At 46.8% G+C, this 16,443-nt stretch overlaps 1 protein-coding gene across 2 annotated transcripts in view; it reads left to right on the forward strand.

The window, feature by feature from the left end:
• The window catches only part of tmem45b (transmembrane protein 45B), a 53,512-nt gene extending 37,712 nt beyond the window's left edge, over positions 1 to 15,800 (forward strand). For both annotated transcript variants that reach the window (XM_048562141.2, XM_048562142.2), the window contains exons 3-6: positions 32 to 244; positions 6,641 to 6,825; positions 9,606 to 9,751; positions 14,808 to 15,800. In XM_048562141.2, coding sequence (XP_048418098.1) covers positions 32 to 244; positions 6,641 to 6,825; positions 9,606 to 9,751; positions 14,808 to 14,916 — 653 coding nt within the window. In that variant the 3' untranslated portion in view covers positions 14,917 to 15,800. The remainder of the gene's footprint in view (positions 1 to 31; positions 245 to 6,640; positions 6,826 to 9,605; positions 9,752 to 14,807) is intronic.
• Positions 15,801 to 16,443: the final 643 nt, after the last annotated feature.

Below are 16,443 nucleotides of genomic sequence, written 5' to 3' on the forward strand. Positions count from 1 at the left end.
GTTCTCCTCTTGTGCACGTGTCTAACTCTAGGAATTCTGGCCGAGCAGTTTGTGCCTGATGGGCCTCACCTACACCTACTGAGTGCAGACAGAGACTCCTGGGTCAAACTGATGAACTGGCAGCACAGCACCATGTACCTGTTCTTTGGCATTTCTGGGATTGTGGACATCCTGACGTTCTCCTCACTCCGACTGCCCATTGGCCTTGACCGTCTTGTCCTTTCACTGGCTGTATTTAATGAAGGTGAGTGGCTCTGTGCTCATCTACGTGACCCACCAACACACAATGTTGCACCAATACCAGCTCACAAGGTCAGCACCTGTCCTGGATGTAATGGCATTTACATTGCACTGACTACTGCCCCACAACGCCGCTGACCCCGAACATTCAATGACTTGCCCCATACTAACCTCAAACCCTCAATGACATGCCCCATACTACCCCCAAACTCGCAATGACTTGTCATACACTGACCCCTGATCTTCAAGGACCCAACCCACACAGACCAAACCCCTCATTGCCTTTGTTCCACACTGACACTTGACCGTCAATATGTTACCTCACACTGATGCCTCACCTTAATTGATCTGCCCTACACTAACCTCTGACCCTCAATGGACTTGTTCCACACTAACCCTCAATGACCCATCCACACCAATTCATCCCCCTCATTGACTTTGCTCCACATTAACCCATGACCTTCACTGACTCACTCCGCACTATACCTGACCCTCTGACTCTGCTCCATGCTGACCTTGATCCTCATTGACCTGCCCCACATTGACCCCTCCCCCAAATGACTTGCTCCACTCTGACCCCTGACCTTCATTGGTGTGCTCTACAGTGACCCCTAACCTTCAGTTGGACTTATCCAGTGACCTGGAGGTTTTCAATCTGTTGATATGTCTTCCAGTTTAAGTAACCAATCACTGTGAAGCTTTAAGAGGCCTATTGAGATTGCTGAGCCAAGTAATTTTGGTTTTCCTGATATTAATATCATCTTTACCTCAGTCACAACGGATCTCTCTCCTCAAGCAATAACCCGGGAGATTATGCGCCACCCCCTTCATACACTGATTTTCTTGATCTTGTTTGACCTCTCCATTCATCCTGCTGCTGCACTTACCTCTTATGAAATTCATTTGCCAAAGTCACACCCAGTGTGTAAAACACTTTGCATTTTGCCCCAAACCTTCTCAGTATTACAAACAGATGTAGTGGTAACGTCATTGTGTTTGGAATCCAGAAGCCAGGCTAATATTTCATGTGACCATGACAAATGGTACAATTTTTATTCAATAAACATTTGGGACAAAAGATGACCGAAGGGTGAAAATGTAATTGTTGATTGCTGTAAACCTGTCTAGTTTGTAAAGCCCTTTGAGGAAGGAAATCTGCCATCCTCACCTAGTCTGGCGTCAATATCATTCCAGTCATCCAGCAATGTGGCTGACTCCTAATTGTCCTTGAATTGGGACTAGCAATCGGAGTTCTTTCTCTGTTCTGAATAAGTGTCACTGGACCCGAAATGTTAACTCTGATTTTTTTTCTTCCCAGATGCTGCCAGACCGGCTGAACTTTTCTAGCAACTTCTGTTTTTGTTCCTGTTCACATAAATTTTGAACAGAACAATCCCAGTAACTGGAACATTTCTCACCTCTGCCATTCAGTGGCATGATCCCTCACCTTGATATTTTGTTTTCAGTGAAAAAATCTCCTCCTTGATCTCCAGAACAGTGACTTTTATAAAACCTCAAACACACATGAAGAACCTCTCTCCTGCTTCATTAAAAACCCCTGGGGTATCAGCAGAACTCTCTATTTGAAGCAGTAGATTCCCATCTGTTCAACTTGATCCCACAGAGGGTCAGCTGGCATCGACTGTGTAGGCGATGCCCTGGTGGTATTATTGCTTAAACTATTATTCCAGAAACCCAGTTGATGTTTTGGGGACCCGGGTTAGAATCCCACCATGGCGGATGGTGGAATTGGAATTCAAAAAAAAAAGTCTGGAATTAAGAATCCACTGATCACCATGAAATCATCGCTGATTGTCAGAAAAAAGAATCTGTTTCACTAATGCTCTTCATGGGACAGAATCTGCCACCCTCACCTGGTCTGGCCTATGTGTGACTCCAAGCCCACAGCAATGTGGATGACACTTCCGCCATTTACAATCCGACCCCACCACCCAAGACATTTTTCCATCCCCACCCCTGTCTGCTTTCCGGAGAGACCACTCACTCCGTGACTCCCTTGTTCGCTCCACACTGCCCTCCAACTCCACCACACCCAGCACCTTCCCCTGCAACCGCAGGAAATGCTACACTTGCCCCCACACCTCCTCCCTCACCCCTATCCCAGGCCCCAAGATGACATTCCACATTAAGCAGAGGTTCACCTGCACATCTGCCAATGTGGTATACTGCATCCACTGTACCCGGTGCGGCTTCCTCTACATTGGGGAAACCAAGCGGAGGCTTGGAGACCGCTTTGCAGAACACCTCCGCTCAGTTCGCAACAAACAACTGCACCTCCCAGTCGCAAACAATTTCCACTCCCCCTCCCATTCTCTAGATGACATGTCCGTCATGGGCCTCCTGCACTGCCACAATGATGCCACCCGAAGGTTGCAGGAACAGCAACTCATATTCCGCTTGGGAACCCTGCAGCCCAATGGTATCAATGTGGACTTCACCAGCTTCAAAATCTCCCCTTCCCCCACCGCATCCCTAAACCAGCCCAGTTCGTCCCCTCCCCCCACGGCACCACACAACCAGCCCAGCTCTTCCCCTCCACCCACTGCATCCCAAAACCAGTCCAACCTGTCTCTGCCTCCCTAACCGGTTCTTCCTCTCACCCATCCCTTCCTCCCACCCCAAGCCGCACCCCCATCTACCTACTAACCTCATCCCACCTCCTTGACCTGTCCGTCTTCCCTGGACTGACCTATCCCCTCTCTACCTCCCCACCTATACTCTCTCCACCTGTCTTCTTTTCTCTCCATCTTCGGTCCGCCTCCCCCTCTCTCCCTATTTATTCCAGTTCCCTCTCCCCATCCCCCTCTCTGATGAAGGGTCTAGGCCCAAAACGTCAGCTTTTGTGCTCCTGAGATGCTGCTTGGCCTGCTGTGTTCATCCAGCCTCACATTTTATTATCTTGCAATGTGGTTGACTCTCAGTTGTGCACTGAAATGGCCTAGCAAGCCACTCAGATGTACCAATCCCTACAAGTCTCAAAGAAATGAAACCAGACCGATCACCTGGCATCTACCTATGCACCAGAAAAGACAATGGCAGAAACAGCCCTGTTGATCCTGCAAAGTCCTCCTCACTAACATCTGGGGGATAGTGCCAAAATTGGGACAGCTGTCTCACAAACTAGTCAAGCAACAGCCTGACATAGTCATGCTCACAGAATCATATCGTACAGACAATGCCCCAGACACCACGATCACGATCCCTGGATATGTCCTGTCACAGAACAGAGGTGGCAGCACAGCGGTATACAGGCAGGAGGGTGTTGCTCTAAGAGTCCTCAACATTGACTCAGGACCCTATGGAGTCACTTAGCTTCAGGTTAAACATGGGCATCAGCTGATGAATCAGTACTCCTCAATGTTAAACAACACTTGGAGGAAACACTGAGGATGACAAGGGCACAAAATGTACTCTGGGTAGGGCATTTCAATGTCCACCACCAAGAGTGGCTCAGCAGCAAAACTACTGGTCGGGTCCTAAAGGACATAGCTGTTAGACCGGGTCTGCGGCAGGTGATGAGGGAACCAACAAGAGGGAAAAACATACTTGAACTCATCCTTACTAATCTGTCAGCTGCAGTGGCACCTGTCCATCATAGTATCGGTAAGAGTGACCATTGCAAAGTCCTTGCAGAGACTAAGTCTCGCATTACCATTGAGAATAATGTCCAAAGTGTTGTGTGGCATTATCACCATGCTAAATGGGACAGACTTCGCGCAGATCTAGCAACTCAAGGCTGGGCATTCATGGGCCATCAACAGCAGCAAAATTGTACTCCAGGACAATCTGTAACCCCATGGACCGGCATATCCCCCACTCAACCATTACCATCAAGCCAGGGATCAACCCTGGTTCAATGGAGAGTGCAGGACAGCATGCCATGAGCAGCACCAGGCATGCCTGAAGTTGAGGTATCAACCTGGTGAAGCTACCAAACAGGACTACTTGCACACCAAACAGTAAAAGCAGCAGGTGACAGACAGAGCTAAGTGACACTACAACCAACGGATCAAATCCAGGCTCTGCAGTCCTGTTTCAGCCAGTTGTGAATGGTGGTGGACAATTAAACAACTCATTGGAGGAGGAGGAGGCTCCACAAATATCCCCATCCTCAATGATGAAAAAGCCCAGAACATCAGTGCAAAAGATTAAGGCTGAAGCATTCTCATCAATCTTCAGCCAGAAGTCCTGAGTAGATGATCCATCTCAGCCTCCTCAAGTGGTCCCCAGCATTACAGATACCAGTCTTCAGCCAATTTGATTCACTCTACGTGATATCAAGAAACGGTTGGAGACAGTGGACCCTGCAAAGGCTACGGGCCCTGACAACATTCCATCAATAGTACTGAAGACTTGTGCTCCAGAACATGCTGCTCCCCCTAGCCAAGCTGTTCCAGTACAGATATAACACTGGCAATCCCTCAACAATGTGGAAAATTGCCCAAGTATGTCCTGTACTCAAAAAGCAAAACAAATCCAACCCGGCCAATTATCGTCCCATCAGTCCACTCTCAATCATCAGTAAAGTGATGGAAGGTGTTACTAACAGTGTTATCAAGCAGCACCTGCTCAGCAATAACCTGCTCAGTGATGCCTAATTTGAGTTCTGCCAGGGCCACTCAGTTCGTGACCTCATTACAGCCTTCGTTCAAACATGGATACAAGAGCTGACTTACAGAGGTGAGGTAAGAGTCACAGCCCTTGGTATCAAGGCTGCATTCAACCACATGTGGCATCAAGAAGGCCGAGCAAAACTGGAATCAATGGGTATTGGGGGCAAACTCTCCAGTGGTTGGAGTCATACCTGACACATAGGAAGACGGTCAGGGTTGTGGGAGGTCAATCATCTCAACTCTAGGACATCTCTGCAGGAGTTCATCAGGGTAGTGTCCTAGGTCCAACCATCTTTGGCTGCTTCCCTCCATCATAAGGTCAGAAGTGGGGATATTCGCTGATGATTGCACAAGGTTCAGCACCATTCGTGACTCCTCAGATACTGAAGCAGTCCATGTTCATATGCAACAAGATCTGGACAATATCCAGACTTGGGCTGACCAGTGGCAAGTGACATTTGCACCACACAAATGCCAGGCTATGACCATACCTAATAAGAGACAATCTAACCACCGCCCCTTGACATTCAATATTACCATCACTGAAACCCCCACTATCCACTTCCTGGGGGTTAGCATTGACCAGAAACTCAACTGGACTCACCACATTAACACATTGGTTACAAGAGCAGGTCAGAAGCTAGGAATACTGCAGCAAGTAATTGACCTCCTGACTCCTCAAAGCCTGTCCACCACCTACAAGGCACAAGTCGGGAGTGTGATGGAATACTGCCCACTTGCCTGGATGAGTGCAGCCCCAACAACAGTCAAGAAGCTTGACACCACCCTGCTTGATTGTCACTACACCCACAAGCATTCACTCCCTCCACCAATGCTCTGTAGCAGCAGTATGTGCTATGTACAAGATGCACAGCAAAAAATCACCAAAGATCCTCAGACAGAGCCTTCTAAACTCACAACCACTTCTATCTAGAAGGACAAGGGCATCAGACATACGGGAACACCACCCCCCTCCAAGTTACCCTCCAAGCCACTCACCATCCTGATTTGGAAATATATCGCTGTTCCTTCACTGTCACTGGGTCAAAATCCTGGAATTCCCTCGCTAAAGCCATTGAGGGTCAACCTGCAGCAGGAGAACTGCAACGGTTCAAGAAGGCAGCTCACCTCCACCTTCTCAAGGTCAACTAGGGGTGGGCATGAAATGCTGGCCAGCCAGCAACACCCACATCCCACAGATGAATTGAAAAAAAATTGGGGACCATGACAGAGTCAGACTGTGGAAGAAAATTCCTGCACCCTGTATCCACCTTCTGTGTAGATACACATAAAAACAGAAATTGATCGAGAAACTCAGCAGGTCTGGCAGCATCTATGTAGAGAGAACAGAGCTAAGTTTCAAGCTCACTGACTCTTCTTTAGAAGTCTTTTTGAAAACATAAGAAACAGGTCTTTTTGGTCCCTAAATCAAAGGCATTCTTTTAAAAATAAGAATCCAATGTCCCCTTCAAAAATTAAAAATCCTGCTCAACTAAAAATCACACAAAATAGCAAATGGGATCTCCTCAAAGGCAAAACTTTAGTTTCCATCGTGGACATGTTCCATCAGAAATAAGTGCAGCAGATTTCAAAACAAAAACCCAAAATCTATCAGAGCTAATCAGCCAGGAGGAAAATGATGACTCACTATCCAAATTATCCCAGCTTCAGGTGTTCATGTTTTGGAAATCAGCATTAGTGTGATTTCAACTGTGCATCTCAGGCTTCATGTGATTGCTTATTGATGTCTCCCTTACTTTCTGCAGGGTTTTTATTTTATTTCCATGTCCAAAATCGAAACCCTCTCGATCAGCATATCCACTCCTTGCTACTCACCGCAGTATTCGGAGGCTCCATAATCATAATGTTAGAGGTTTTCCTGAGAGATAACGTCATCTTGGAGTTATTCCGAACCAGCCTGGCAATCTTGCAGGGCACCTGGTTCTGGCAGGTGAGTTGTACATAACATCCCCACCCAGCCTGCTAACTGTGACTCCATTTGGCTCAACACCCAATGAGGGGTGGATTACAGCACCCTGAGGTGGGGGGATACAGTACCATGAGGTGGGGGGAACAGCATCCTGAGGTGGGGGGTATAGCACCCTAAGGTGGGGGGATACAGCACCCAGAGGTGGGGGGTGTATAGCACCCTGAGGTGGGGGGATACAGTACCATGAGGTGGGGGAAACAGCACCCTGAGATGGAGGGAACAGCACCCTGAGATGGGGGGTACAGCACCCTAAAGTGGGGGAATACAGCATGCTGAGGTAATGGGGATACAGCACCCTGAGGTGGGGGATACAGCACCCTGAGGTGAGAGGGTGGACAGCACCCTGAGGTGAGGGGGTGTACAACACCCTGAAGGTGAGGAGTTACAGCACCCTAAGGTGGATCATGGTCCAGAGGATAGGAAGAAGTCTCAGAGTTGGCATTGAGTCTCCACAAGGTGAAGACGAGCACGCCAGGCTACAACAGCACCACGTTTGTCAGCAGGTTTGATAACAAAGTTAAGGTTGGATCTAACAGAGAGAAGTAATTTCAGAAGGGGCCTGGGGAATAGGTGAGAGGAGCTGAGAAACTGAGACAGCCGATGTCACACTGGCAGTTTTCAATGAAGACATTGAGAGCAGGTAAGAAGCCGGAGAAGGGGTCCAAGTAGAGGGTGAATACTGCAGCAGGTGAAGGGATCTGTGGAACAAGGATGGTGGGTGTGTGGGGGGTCCTACCTGTAGAAGTGAGCATGGAAATAGTGGAAAAACTGCTCAATATCTCGGCGAGCCTGAAATTCATTCAGGCGGGGGGGGCGGGGTGCGTAAATCTATGAAGCTAAGTCCTTTGCCGAGGACAGTAAAATCAGCCTCAGAGAGGGAAGGTCAGGAGGTACGATGAAAACACAGCAAGGGCTGAGCTTGGGGGTGGTGGCCTCAGGGTCAGAAAGTGATGGCCTCAGAGGGCTGGAAGGGTATGAGTGCTAAGGGGCGGTAAGGGATTGGCTCTATGTGACAGGAAGGGATTGACTGACTGATTGATCAATTGATTAATTATTGTCACTTGTACCAAAATACAATGAAAAGCTTTGTTTATGAGCAGTGAAGGCAGATAATAGTAAGCAAAGGGTGTAGTCTGAGAGGCAATGGCAGGGTGGGGACGGGGGTGGTGCAGGACAGATGTTGGAGTTCATAAGTTGCTGGAGGCAACAAGGCACACAAACTCCAACAAAAAGTCTTTCATTGAGACACAGGATGAAAAGAGACTGGGGAAGGGCACAGCTTTGAGAGAGGGTGAGTTGATGTTGCTGCAGAGTGAAGTCGAGCATGCACATGTGACAGCGATGGCATTGACTGTGGATCACAGAATCCAGCAGCAACAGCAATCTGAATAACACTGCATGTCCTGGAGATACTTGTAATCCTGGGTAGATTCAAAACATGAAGGGTGAAACTTGAGTTGAAATCCATGCGATGTAAGCCTGAGTCATTGGAAGTTTCTGAGAAAGGAAAGGCAGCGTCAGAGGAGCAGGAAAGTCGGTGTTTCAGCTTTACACCCTTCATCAGGAGTGCTACTGAAGAGTATAAACCCGAATGTCAACTTTCCTGCTTCACTGAGGCTGCCTGTCCTGCTGTGTTCCTCCAGCTCCACACTGTGTTGACTCTGACTCCAGCGTCTTTTAGATTTACATTTATTTATTTGTCACATCCTGAGTATAGGAATAAATAAAATACAGCCAGAAGTACAAAAAGTCGCCATTCACCGGCACCCAATTGGTAATGAAGATCAGAATTAAAAGATTTAACGGAGTCAAAAGGGAAATGAGAAAAACAAAGTGCAGATCTCAGGGTCCCAAGCCCCATCTCCATAACAGTGCAGGAGCTGCTCGAATCGCGAGGACACCATCTCCTACCACCTCACCGCCATCCCCCGCTGCCTCACCACCCGCTCCCGCCGCCTCACCACCCGCTCTCACTGCCAATCGACCCGCTCCCATTGCCTCGCCGTCCGCTCTCGCTGTCATCTCCCACTGCCTCACCTCCGACATCCCTCGGCCCACACTTGGATCTGCCATCGCTGCTGGACAGGGCCCGTGTGTTCAGTTTCCATCACGCGGTTGCAAGTACGTGACCTGGCTCCTTCTCGCCTCCTTAGGTAGGTAGTTAAAATGGCGGGATTGGTGCGGGATTGAATTACTACAGAGAGGAGAGAGGAGGAGGAGAAAAGCAAGAAAAAAGAATGCAGAGTGGAGCTCCAAAAGGTGCGATGTACCCTGCCACCATCTTACATCTGCTGTTCTTGCTATCTCTGAGAAAAGGAACATGGCTGTGAAAGAAAATTTTGACAAACACCTTGTTGATTACCAGCACTGAAATATAGAGCAACAAAGATGCACACAGTGAAAGAGACAACCAGCATTTATGCCATATTCTGGAGGGGGGACGCGAGGTTTGGAGTGCTGGGGGAGAACGGATGCCAAGGTGAAACTGCCTCAGTCTTGTGCCTCAGGGGTTAGCAGTCTGCAAGGAAATTTTCATTGTTTCAATTCTCTGCAATGCTCACCATTCTGCCTATTGTTGTTCGCACTTATAGAAAACTGGCTCATGGTAGAAGTGGTGCTGACTAGTAACATAAACATTCATAGTTATGCACTCCCTCCTCAATCCCCTATTATGGTGCCTGCATTGGGGCGAGGTGACATTTAAAAGCATTTGTGCTAACAGATGTGTCTGCTCTTTTCAGATTGGCTTTGTGCTGTACCCTCCCAGTGGTGGGCCCAAGTGGAACGAAACTGACCATGGAAATATCATGTTCATTACGCTGTGTTTCTGTTGGCATTTTGCAGTGGCACTTACTATCATGGCTGTCAGTTACATACTGATGTACTGGTGAGTCCACACTGAAAACTAGGTATGAAAGAGGTTAGCACACATCTCACACTCTGTTTCATTGAATGAACAGAAAATTGTTGGATGACTAATGTTGAGGTTAGGGATAGATATTTGATTACTCTAGGTCAAATCGGCATAAGGAGGGGAGAGGTGTTGGGTGTTCCAAAAGGCATTAGGGCGGACAAGTCCCCAAGTCCGGATGGGATCTATCTCAGATAACAAGGTGTGGAGCTGGATGAACACAGCAGGCCAAGCAGCATCAGAGGAGCAGGAAGGCTGACATTTCAGCAGAAGAAGGGTCTAGGCCCAAAACTTCCTGATCCTCTGATGCTGCTTGGCCTGCTGTGTTCATTCAACTCAACACCTTGTTATCTCAGATCCTCCAGCATCTGCAGTTCCCACTATCTCTGGGATCTAGCCTAGGAGAGAAGCAAGAGAGGAAATAGCTGAGACCTTGACAGATATCTTTGCAGCATCCTTGAGCATGGGTGAGGTCCCAGAGGACTGGAGAATTGCTAATGTTGTCCCCTTGTTTAAGAAGGGTAGCAAGGATAATCCAGGTAGTTATAGACCGTGAGCTTGACGTCAGTGATGGGGAAGCTGCTGGAGAAGATACTGAGGGATAGGACCTATTTACATTTGGAAGAAAATGGGCTTATTAGTGATAGGCAGCATGGTTTTGTGCAGGGAAAGTCATGTCTTACCAACTTGATACAACTCTTTGAGGAAGTGACAAAGTTGATAGACGAAGGAAGGGCTGTAAATGTCATATACATGGACTTCAGTAAGGCATTTGATAAGATTCCCTATGATAGGCTGATGGAGAAAGTGAAGTCTCATGGGGCCCAGGCTGTACGAACTGGATGGATGAAGAACTGGCTGGGCAACAGGAGACAGAGAGTTGTAGTGGAAAGGAGTTTCTCAAAATGGAGAACTGTGACCAGTCGTGTTCCACAGGTCCCGTGTTGGGACCACTGTTGTTTTGGATATACATGAATGATCTGGAGGAAGGTATAGATGGTCTGATTAACGAGTTTGCAGATGACACTAAGATTGGTGGAGTAGCAAATAGTGAAGAGGACTGTTGGAGAATGCAGCAGAATATAGATAGATTTGAGAGTTGGGCGGAGAAATAGTAGATGTGAGGTGATGTATTTTGGAAGATCCAATTCAAGAGCGAACTAGGCAGTAAATGGAAAAGCCCTGGGAAAATTGATGCACAGAGAGATCTGGGTGTTCAGGTCCATTACACCCTGAAGGTGGCAACACTGGTCGATACAGTGGTCAAGAAGTCATACGGCATGCTTTCATTCATTGGACGGGGTATTGAATACAAGAGTTGGCAGGTCATGTTACAGTTGTATAGGACTTAAGTACTGCGTACAGTCCTGGTCGCCACATTACCAAAAAGATGTGGATGCTTTGGAGAGGGTGCAGAGAAGGTTTACCAGGATGTTGCCTGGTATGGAGGGCCCTAGCTATGAAGAGAGGTTGAGTAGATTAGGGTTATTTACATTAGAAAGATGGAGATTGAGGGGGGACCTGATTCAGGTCTACAAAATCATGAGGGGTATAGACAAGGTAGATAGCAAGAAGCTTTTTCCCAGAGTGGGGGACTCAATTACTAGGGGTCATGATTTTAAGGTGAGAGGGGAATGGTTTAAGGGAGATATGCATGGATAGTTCTTTACGCAGAGGGTGGTGGGTGCCTGGAACACGTTGCCAGTGGAAGTGGTAGAGGTGGACACAATAGTGTCATTTAAGATGTATCTAGACAGATACATGAATGGGCAGGGAGCAGAGGGATACAGATCCATGGAAAATAGGCGACAAGTTTAGGCAGAGGATCTGGATCGGCTCAGGCTTGGAGGGCCGAAGGGCCTGTTCCTGTGCTGTTGTTTGTTCAACATTCTGGCTGTCATTTCAAAGCCATCATAACGGCTGCTTACTGTGTCAGTGTCAGAAATCAAATGGCACCAGGTTATAGTTCAACAGGTTTATTTGAAAGCACAAGCTTTCGGAGCTTTACTCCTCCTTCAGATGTCAGTGAGTGATGTAGTATCAGACACAGAATTTATAAGTATAGGATCAAAGGTTCATACCACTGATGAGGATGTACTAAACAAACCTAAGATTCTGTTAAATCTTTAATCAGTTAGAAGGTTTTAATTGATTAATATGCATATGTAAATCCCCAAATTCCTTTCAAGTCATGGTCCTGAGGGGATTGAACGTTTTATCAGTGTTAGGAAGAGGTGACATTTTAGGTCAGACAATGTATGTTAGGAACAGGATACAATGCTCCATTCATTGATCGCCAGTTCCAGCAATCCACAGCGATAAACCTCAATGACGTCCTCAGAAGACAGACATGGATGCATCCAAAAGGGTATCCTACGTTGTCCAGTACTTCCCAGGAGTGGAGAAACTATTCCATGTTCTTCACAGCCTTCAATACATTATCGATGATGATGAGCACCTCCCCAAGACCATCCGCACGCCTCCACCTCTTGCCTTTGAACAACCACCAAACCTTAAACAGACCATAGTTCACAGCAAACTACCCAGCCTTCACAACAACATCGACCACAATACCACACAACTCTGCAACGGTAACCTCTGCAGGACAGGTCAGATTATCAACATGGACACTACCACCACATGTGGGGACACCACCCACCAAGTTCATGTGACTCAGCCAACATTGTCTATCTCATACACTGCAGGCAAGGAGACCCCGAGGCATGGTATATTGGCGAAACCATGCAGACACTACAACAACAGATAAATGGACACCGCACACCAGACAGGAACAGGATACAATGTCCATTCATTGATCGCCAGTTCCGGCAATCCACGGCGATAAACCTCAATGACGTCCTCAGAAGACAGACATGGATGCATCCGAAAGGGTGTCCTACGTTGTCCAGTACTTTCCAGCAGTGGAGAAACTATTCCACCTTCCCTCCCAGTGGGGAACACTTCAGCAGTCAAGGACATTCTGCCTCAGATCTTCGGGTAAACATCCTGCAAGGTGCACACTTTGGGATACACAACAATACAGAGACACCAAGCAGAGGCTGACATCCAAGTTCTGTACCCACGAGGGCGGCCTCAACTGGGATCTTGGGTTCATGTCACACTATAGGTGACTCCACCACGCTATACAATCTCTCTCTCTCTCTCTCTCTCTCTCTCTCTCACTCACACACACACACACACACACACACACACACACACACACGTGAATTTATGGGGTGAATTTGTATTTGCAGATACATTTCATTTTATTCAAAAAGCAGACAATTTATAGACAGTCAGTCAATAGAGCATTTTATAAATTCCTACTTTAGAAATAAAACCAATCTGACTCCAAACGAAAACGCAAATACATTCTAAACAAGGTTTCACACCTAACATGCATTGTCTAACCTAAAATGTCACCTCTTCCTAAAACCTTTAGTTCTCTCAGGACCATGACATGAAATGAATTCAAGGATTTACACATGCATATTAATCAATTTTAACTGATTAAAGATTTAACAGCCTCTTAGGTTTGTTTAGTACATCCTCATCAAAAAAAATTTGATCTTTTACTTATAAATTATGTGGCTGATACTGCCTCACTCACTAACACCTGAAGAAGGAGCAAAGCTCCGAAAGCTTGTGATTTCAAATAAACCTGTTGCACTGTAACATGATGTCATGAGATTTCTGATCTTGTCCACCCCCGTCCAACACCAGCACCTCCACATAATGTGTCAGTGACAGGAAACTTTAGTTAGGAGACAGTACTCACCAACACCCTCACTGCACCCTCCCGAGCCCTCCCACAATCTCCAACATGACCTCATCACTGGGTCAAAATCCTAGAACTCTTTCCTGAATAACACCTTCATCACATGGACTGTAGCAGTTCAAGAGAAACTTTATCAACATAACACTGGAGACATAACAGCAGAAGTGGGCTATTCAGCCCATTAAATATGTTCTGTCATTCAATATAAAGGGCAACTAGAGATGACTAATAAATGCCAAAAGGGGCGTGATACCCATGGTAACAAAATGTGAGGCTGGATGAACACAGCAGGCCAAGCAGCATCTCAGGAGCACAAAAGCTGACGTTTCGGGCCTAGACCCTTCATCAGAGAGGGGGATGGGGTGAGGGTTCTGGAATAAATAGGGAGAGAGGGTGAGGCGGACCGAAGATAGAGAGAAAAGAAGATAGACGGAGAGGAGAGTATTGGTGGGGAGGTAGGGAGGGGATAGGTCAGTCCAGGGAAGACGGACATGTCAAGGAGGTGGGATGAGGTTAGTAGGTAGGAGATGGAGGTGCGGCTTGGGGTGGGAGGAAGGGATGGGTGAGAGGAAGAACAGGTTCCTATATATTCCCTATTTATTAGATTAGATTATTAGATTATCTGCAGTGTGGAAACAGGCCCTTCGGCCCAACAGGTCCACACCACCCCTTGAAGAATCCCACCCAGACCCATCCCCCATACCCCAAACACGCCTGAACACTACGGGCAATTTAGCATGGCCAATCCACCTAGCCTGCACATCTTTGGACTGTGGGAAGAAACCGGAGCACCCGGAGGAAACCCACGCAGACCCGGGGAGAATGTGCAAACTCCACACAGACAGTCGCCCGAGGCTGGAATCGAACCCAGGTCCCTGGCGCTGTGAGGCTGCAGTGCTAACCACTGAGCCACCGTGCTGCCCATTATCCCCCTATTTATTCCAGAACCCTCACCCCATCCCCCTCTCTGATGAAGGGTCTAGGCCCAAAACGTCAGCTTTTGTGCTCCTGAGATACTGCTGGGCCTGCTGTGTTCATCCAGCCTCACATTTTAGTATCTTGGATTCTCCAGCATCTGCAGTTCCCATTATCATCGATACCCACGGTACTGGCAGACTCCTATTGACTATTGACTCCCAGACAGAAAATATCTGATTAAGACTTCTGTACCAGCATTTCTGCAAAGTCAGGAGGGTGGAATGTGGCACAGATTGTGTTACTCTCTAAACTGTGAATCTCATGGTTTCCTTGTAGGTTTGTACAGACAAAATCCAGGAAGTCTGGTGCAATGGAGCTGGGGCAGCTAAAGAGCTCAGAGAAGAACTCTCACATCAATCTGCTGAACAGCTCTGATGAGGAATGAGGACTCTGATCGAGAAGTTGTTCAATTTTATCCAATTATTTTGAACTGTGAACTTTTTTTCAAAAAACACCACTTCCTTCTGCTGATTGCTGATTGTGAGGGGGAGGGTGGAAGGGGGAATAGGGACTAAAAATGAGCAGAAGGGGGCATGCAACAGCAATGGACTGACACTGTACTCCTGGCTGGCAGGGTAGGAGTTCAGACAGGGCTTGTCCTAGAAATGTCAGCCTCACCGTCACCAACAGATTGGATTTCTTAGGGGTGGTTAAGGCTCACAGCAATCAGTCAGGAGCAGGGTTTGAGTTAGAATTCCTTCCTTAATGATGGAAATTTTGTGAATCAATATTTTCACATTGAGGGAATGTTAGAATTTACAGAAGAAAACAACTCAGACAGCCAACACCCCAGACTATATCTCCTGGGGTAAATGGGAAGATTTTACAGGTGACTGAATCACTGAGCTTAAAATGCAAAGTCAGGCTGTGTGCAGGTCTTACCCCACCCCGCCCAGTGCATTTGCCTTGCCTCCTCATATCCTTTTTCTCAATAAGCAAAGCAGCATTTTCAATAAAAATTTGCATGAACTATCTGCGAGGGTGAGCCGTATCTTCATTTCCCTGGGATAAGTTCAGGGATAAGCACAGGACCCTCGACTGATAAAATTCTGGTCACTCTCTCGTTTCAATTAACACACTCTAGTCTTTAATTTATTTCAATAGTTTATTACTTGTCCAATTTATGGACTATTATGTAAATTATGACCTTTTGAAGTAAGTCTAAGATTTCTTCAAAATTTTCTTCCAAGATGTGGCTGCAAATTGCTGGTGTGCTCATTGTTTCCAAAACAAGGCAACGTTAACTTTCAATAAATGAGTGCATTGTCATGACCGTGTGGACTAACTTGATGCTAACTTTAGTCTTTCTCCACACTATCCTCTCCCTATGCCCCAGACATTCTGGTCTGAAAATGAAGCTGCTGCATTTGGTACATTTTTGAGCCACAAATGATTTTTTTGAGTTTTGATTTTTTTCTGAATTATAACGCCGTCAATGGCAATTACTATAGAGAATGGATCTGCCCAGGAACTTCCTTTTGGAACACTCAAATTGGTTAAATTCTCATGCGGTCAGAATATAGGAACAGGAGTAGGCAATTCAGCCCACTGAGCTTGCTGTGCATTTTAAATGTGATCATGGCTGATTGAACACTTCAATGTCTTTTAGCCGCATTACCCCAATAACAACTTAGGCTATCACTAACTAAAAATAAATTAATCTCTACTTTAAAGAAACACAAAGACTGAGCTTCCACAGCCTCTGAGGTAGAGGATTCCTAAAGATTCACCACCCTGTGTGTGAAAAGTTTCTTCTCTTCTTGGTCCTGAATGGCACCCTGTATTTTTAAAATTCTGCGGTCTGATTCTAGACTCCCAACTAGGAACAGCACCTGCATCTACCCTACCTGTTCCTTTAAGTCATGGTGCAATTTGCAGATTCTGTCTTCATAGCAGAGTCCTGCCATCACAG

This window comes from Stegostoma tigrinum, chromosome 32 (assembly GCF_030684315.1).
Source record: "Stegostoma tigrinum isolate sSteTig4 chromosome 32, sSteTig4.hap1, whole genome shotgun sequence".
Classification (NCBI taxonomy): domain Eukaryota; kingdom Metazoa; phylum Chordata; class Chondrichthyes; order Orectolobiformes; family Stegostomatidae; genus Stegostoma; species Stegostoma tigrinum.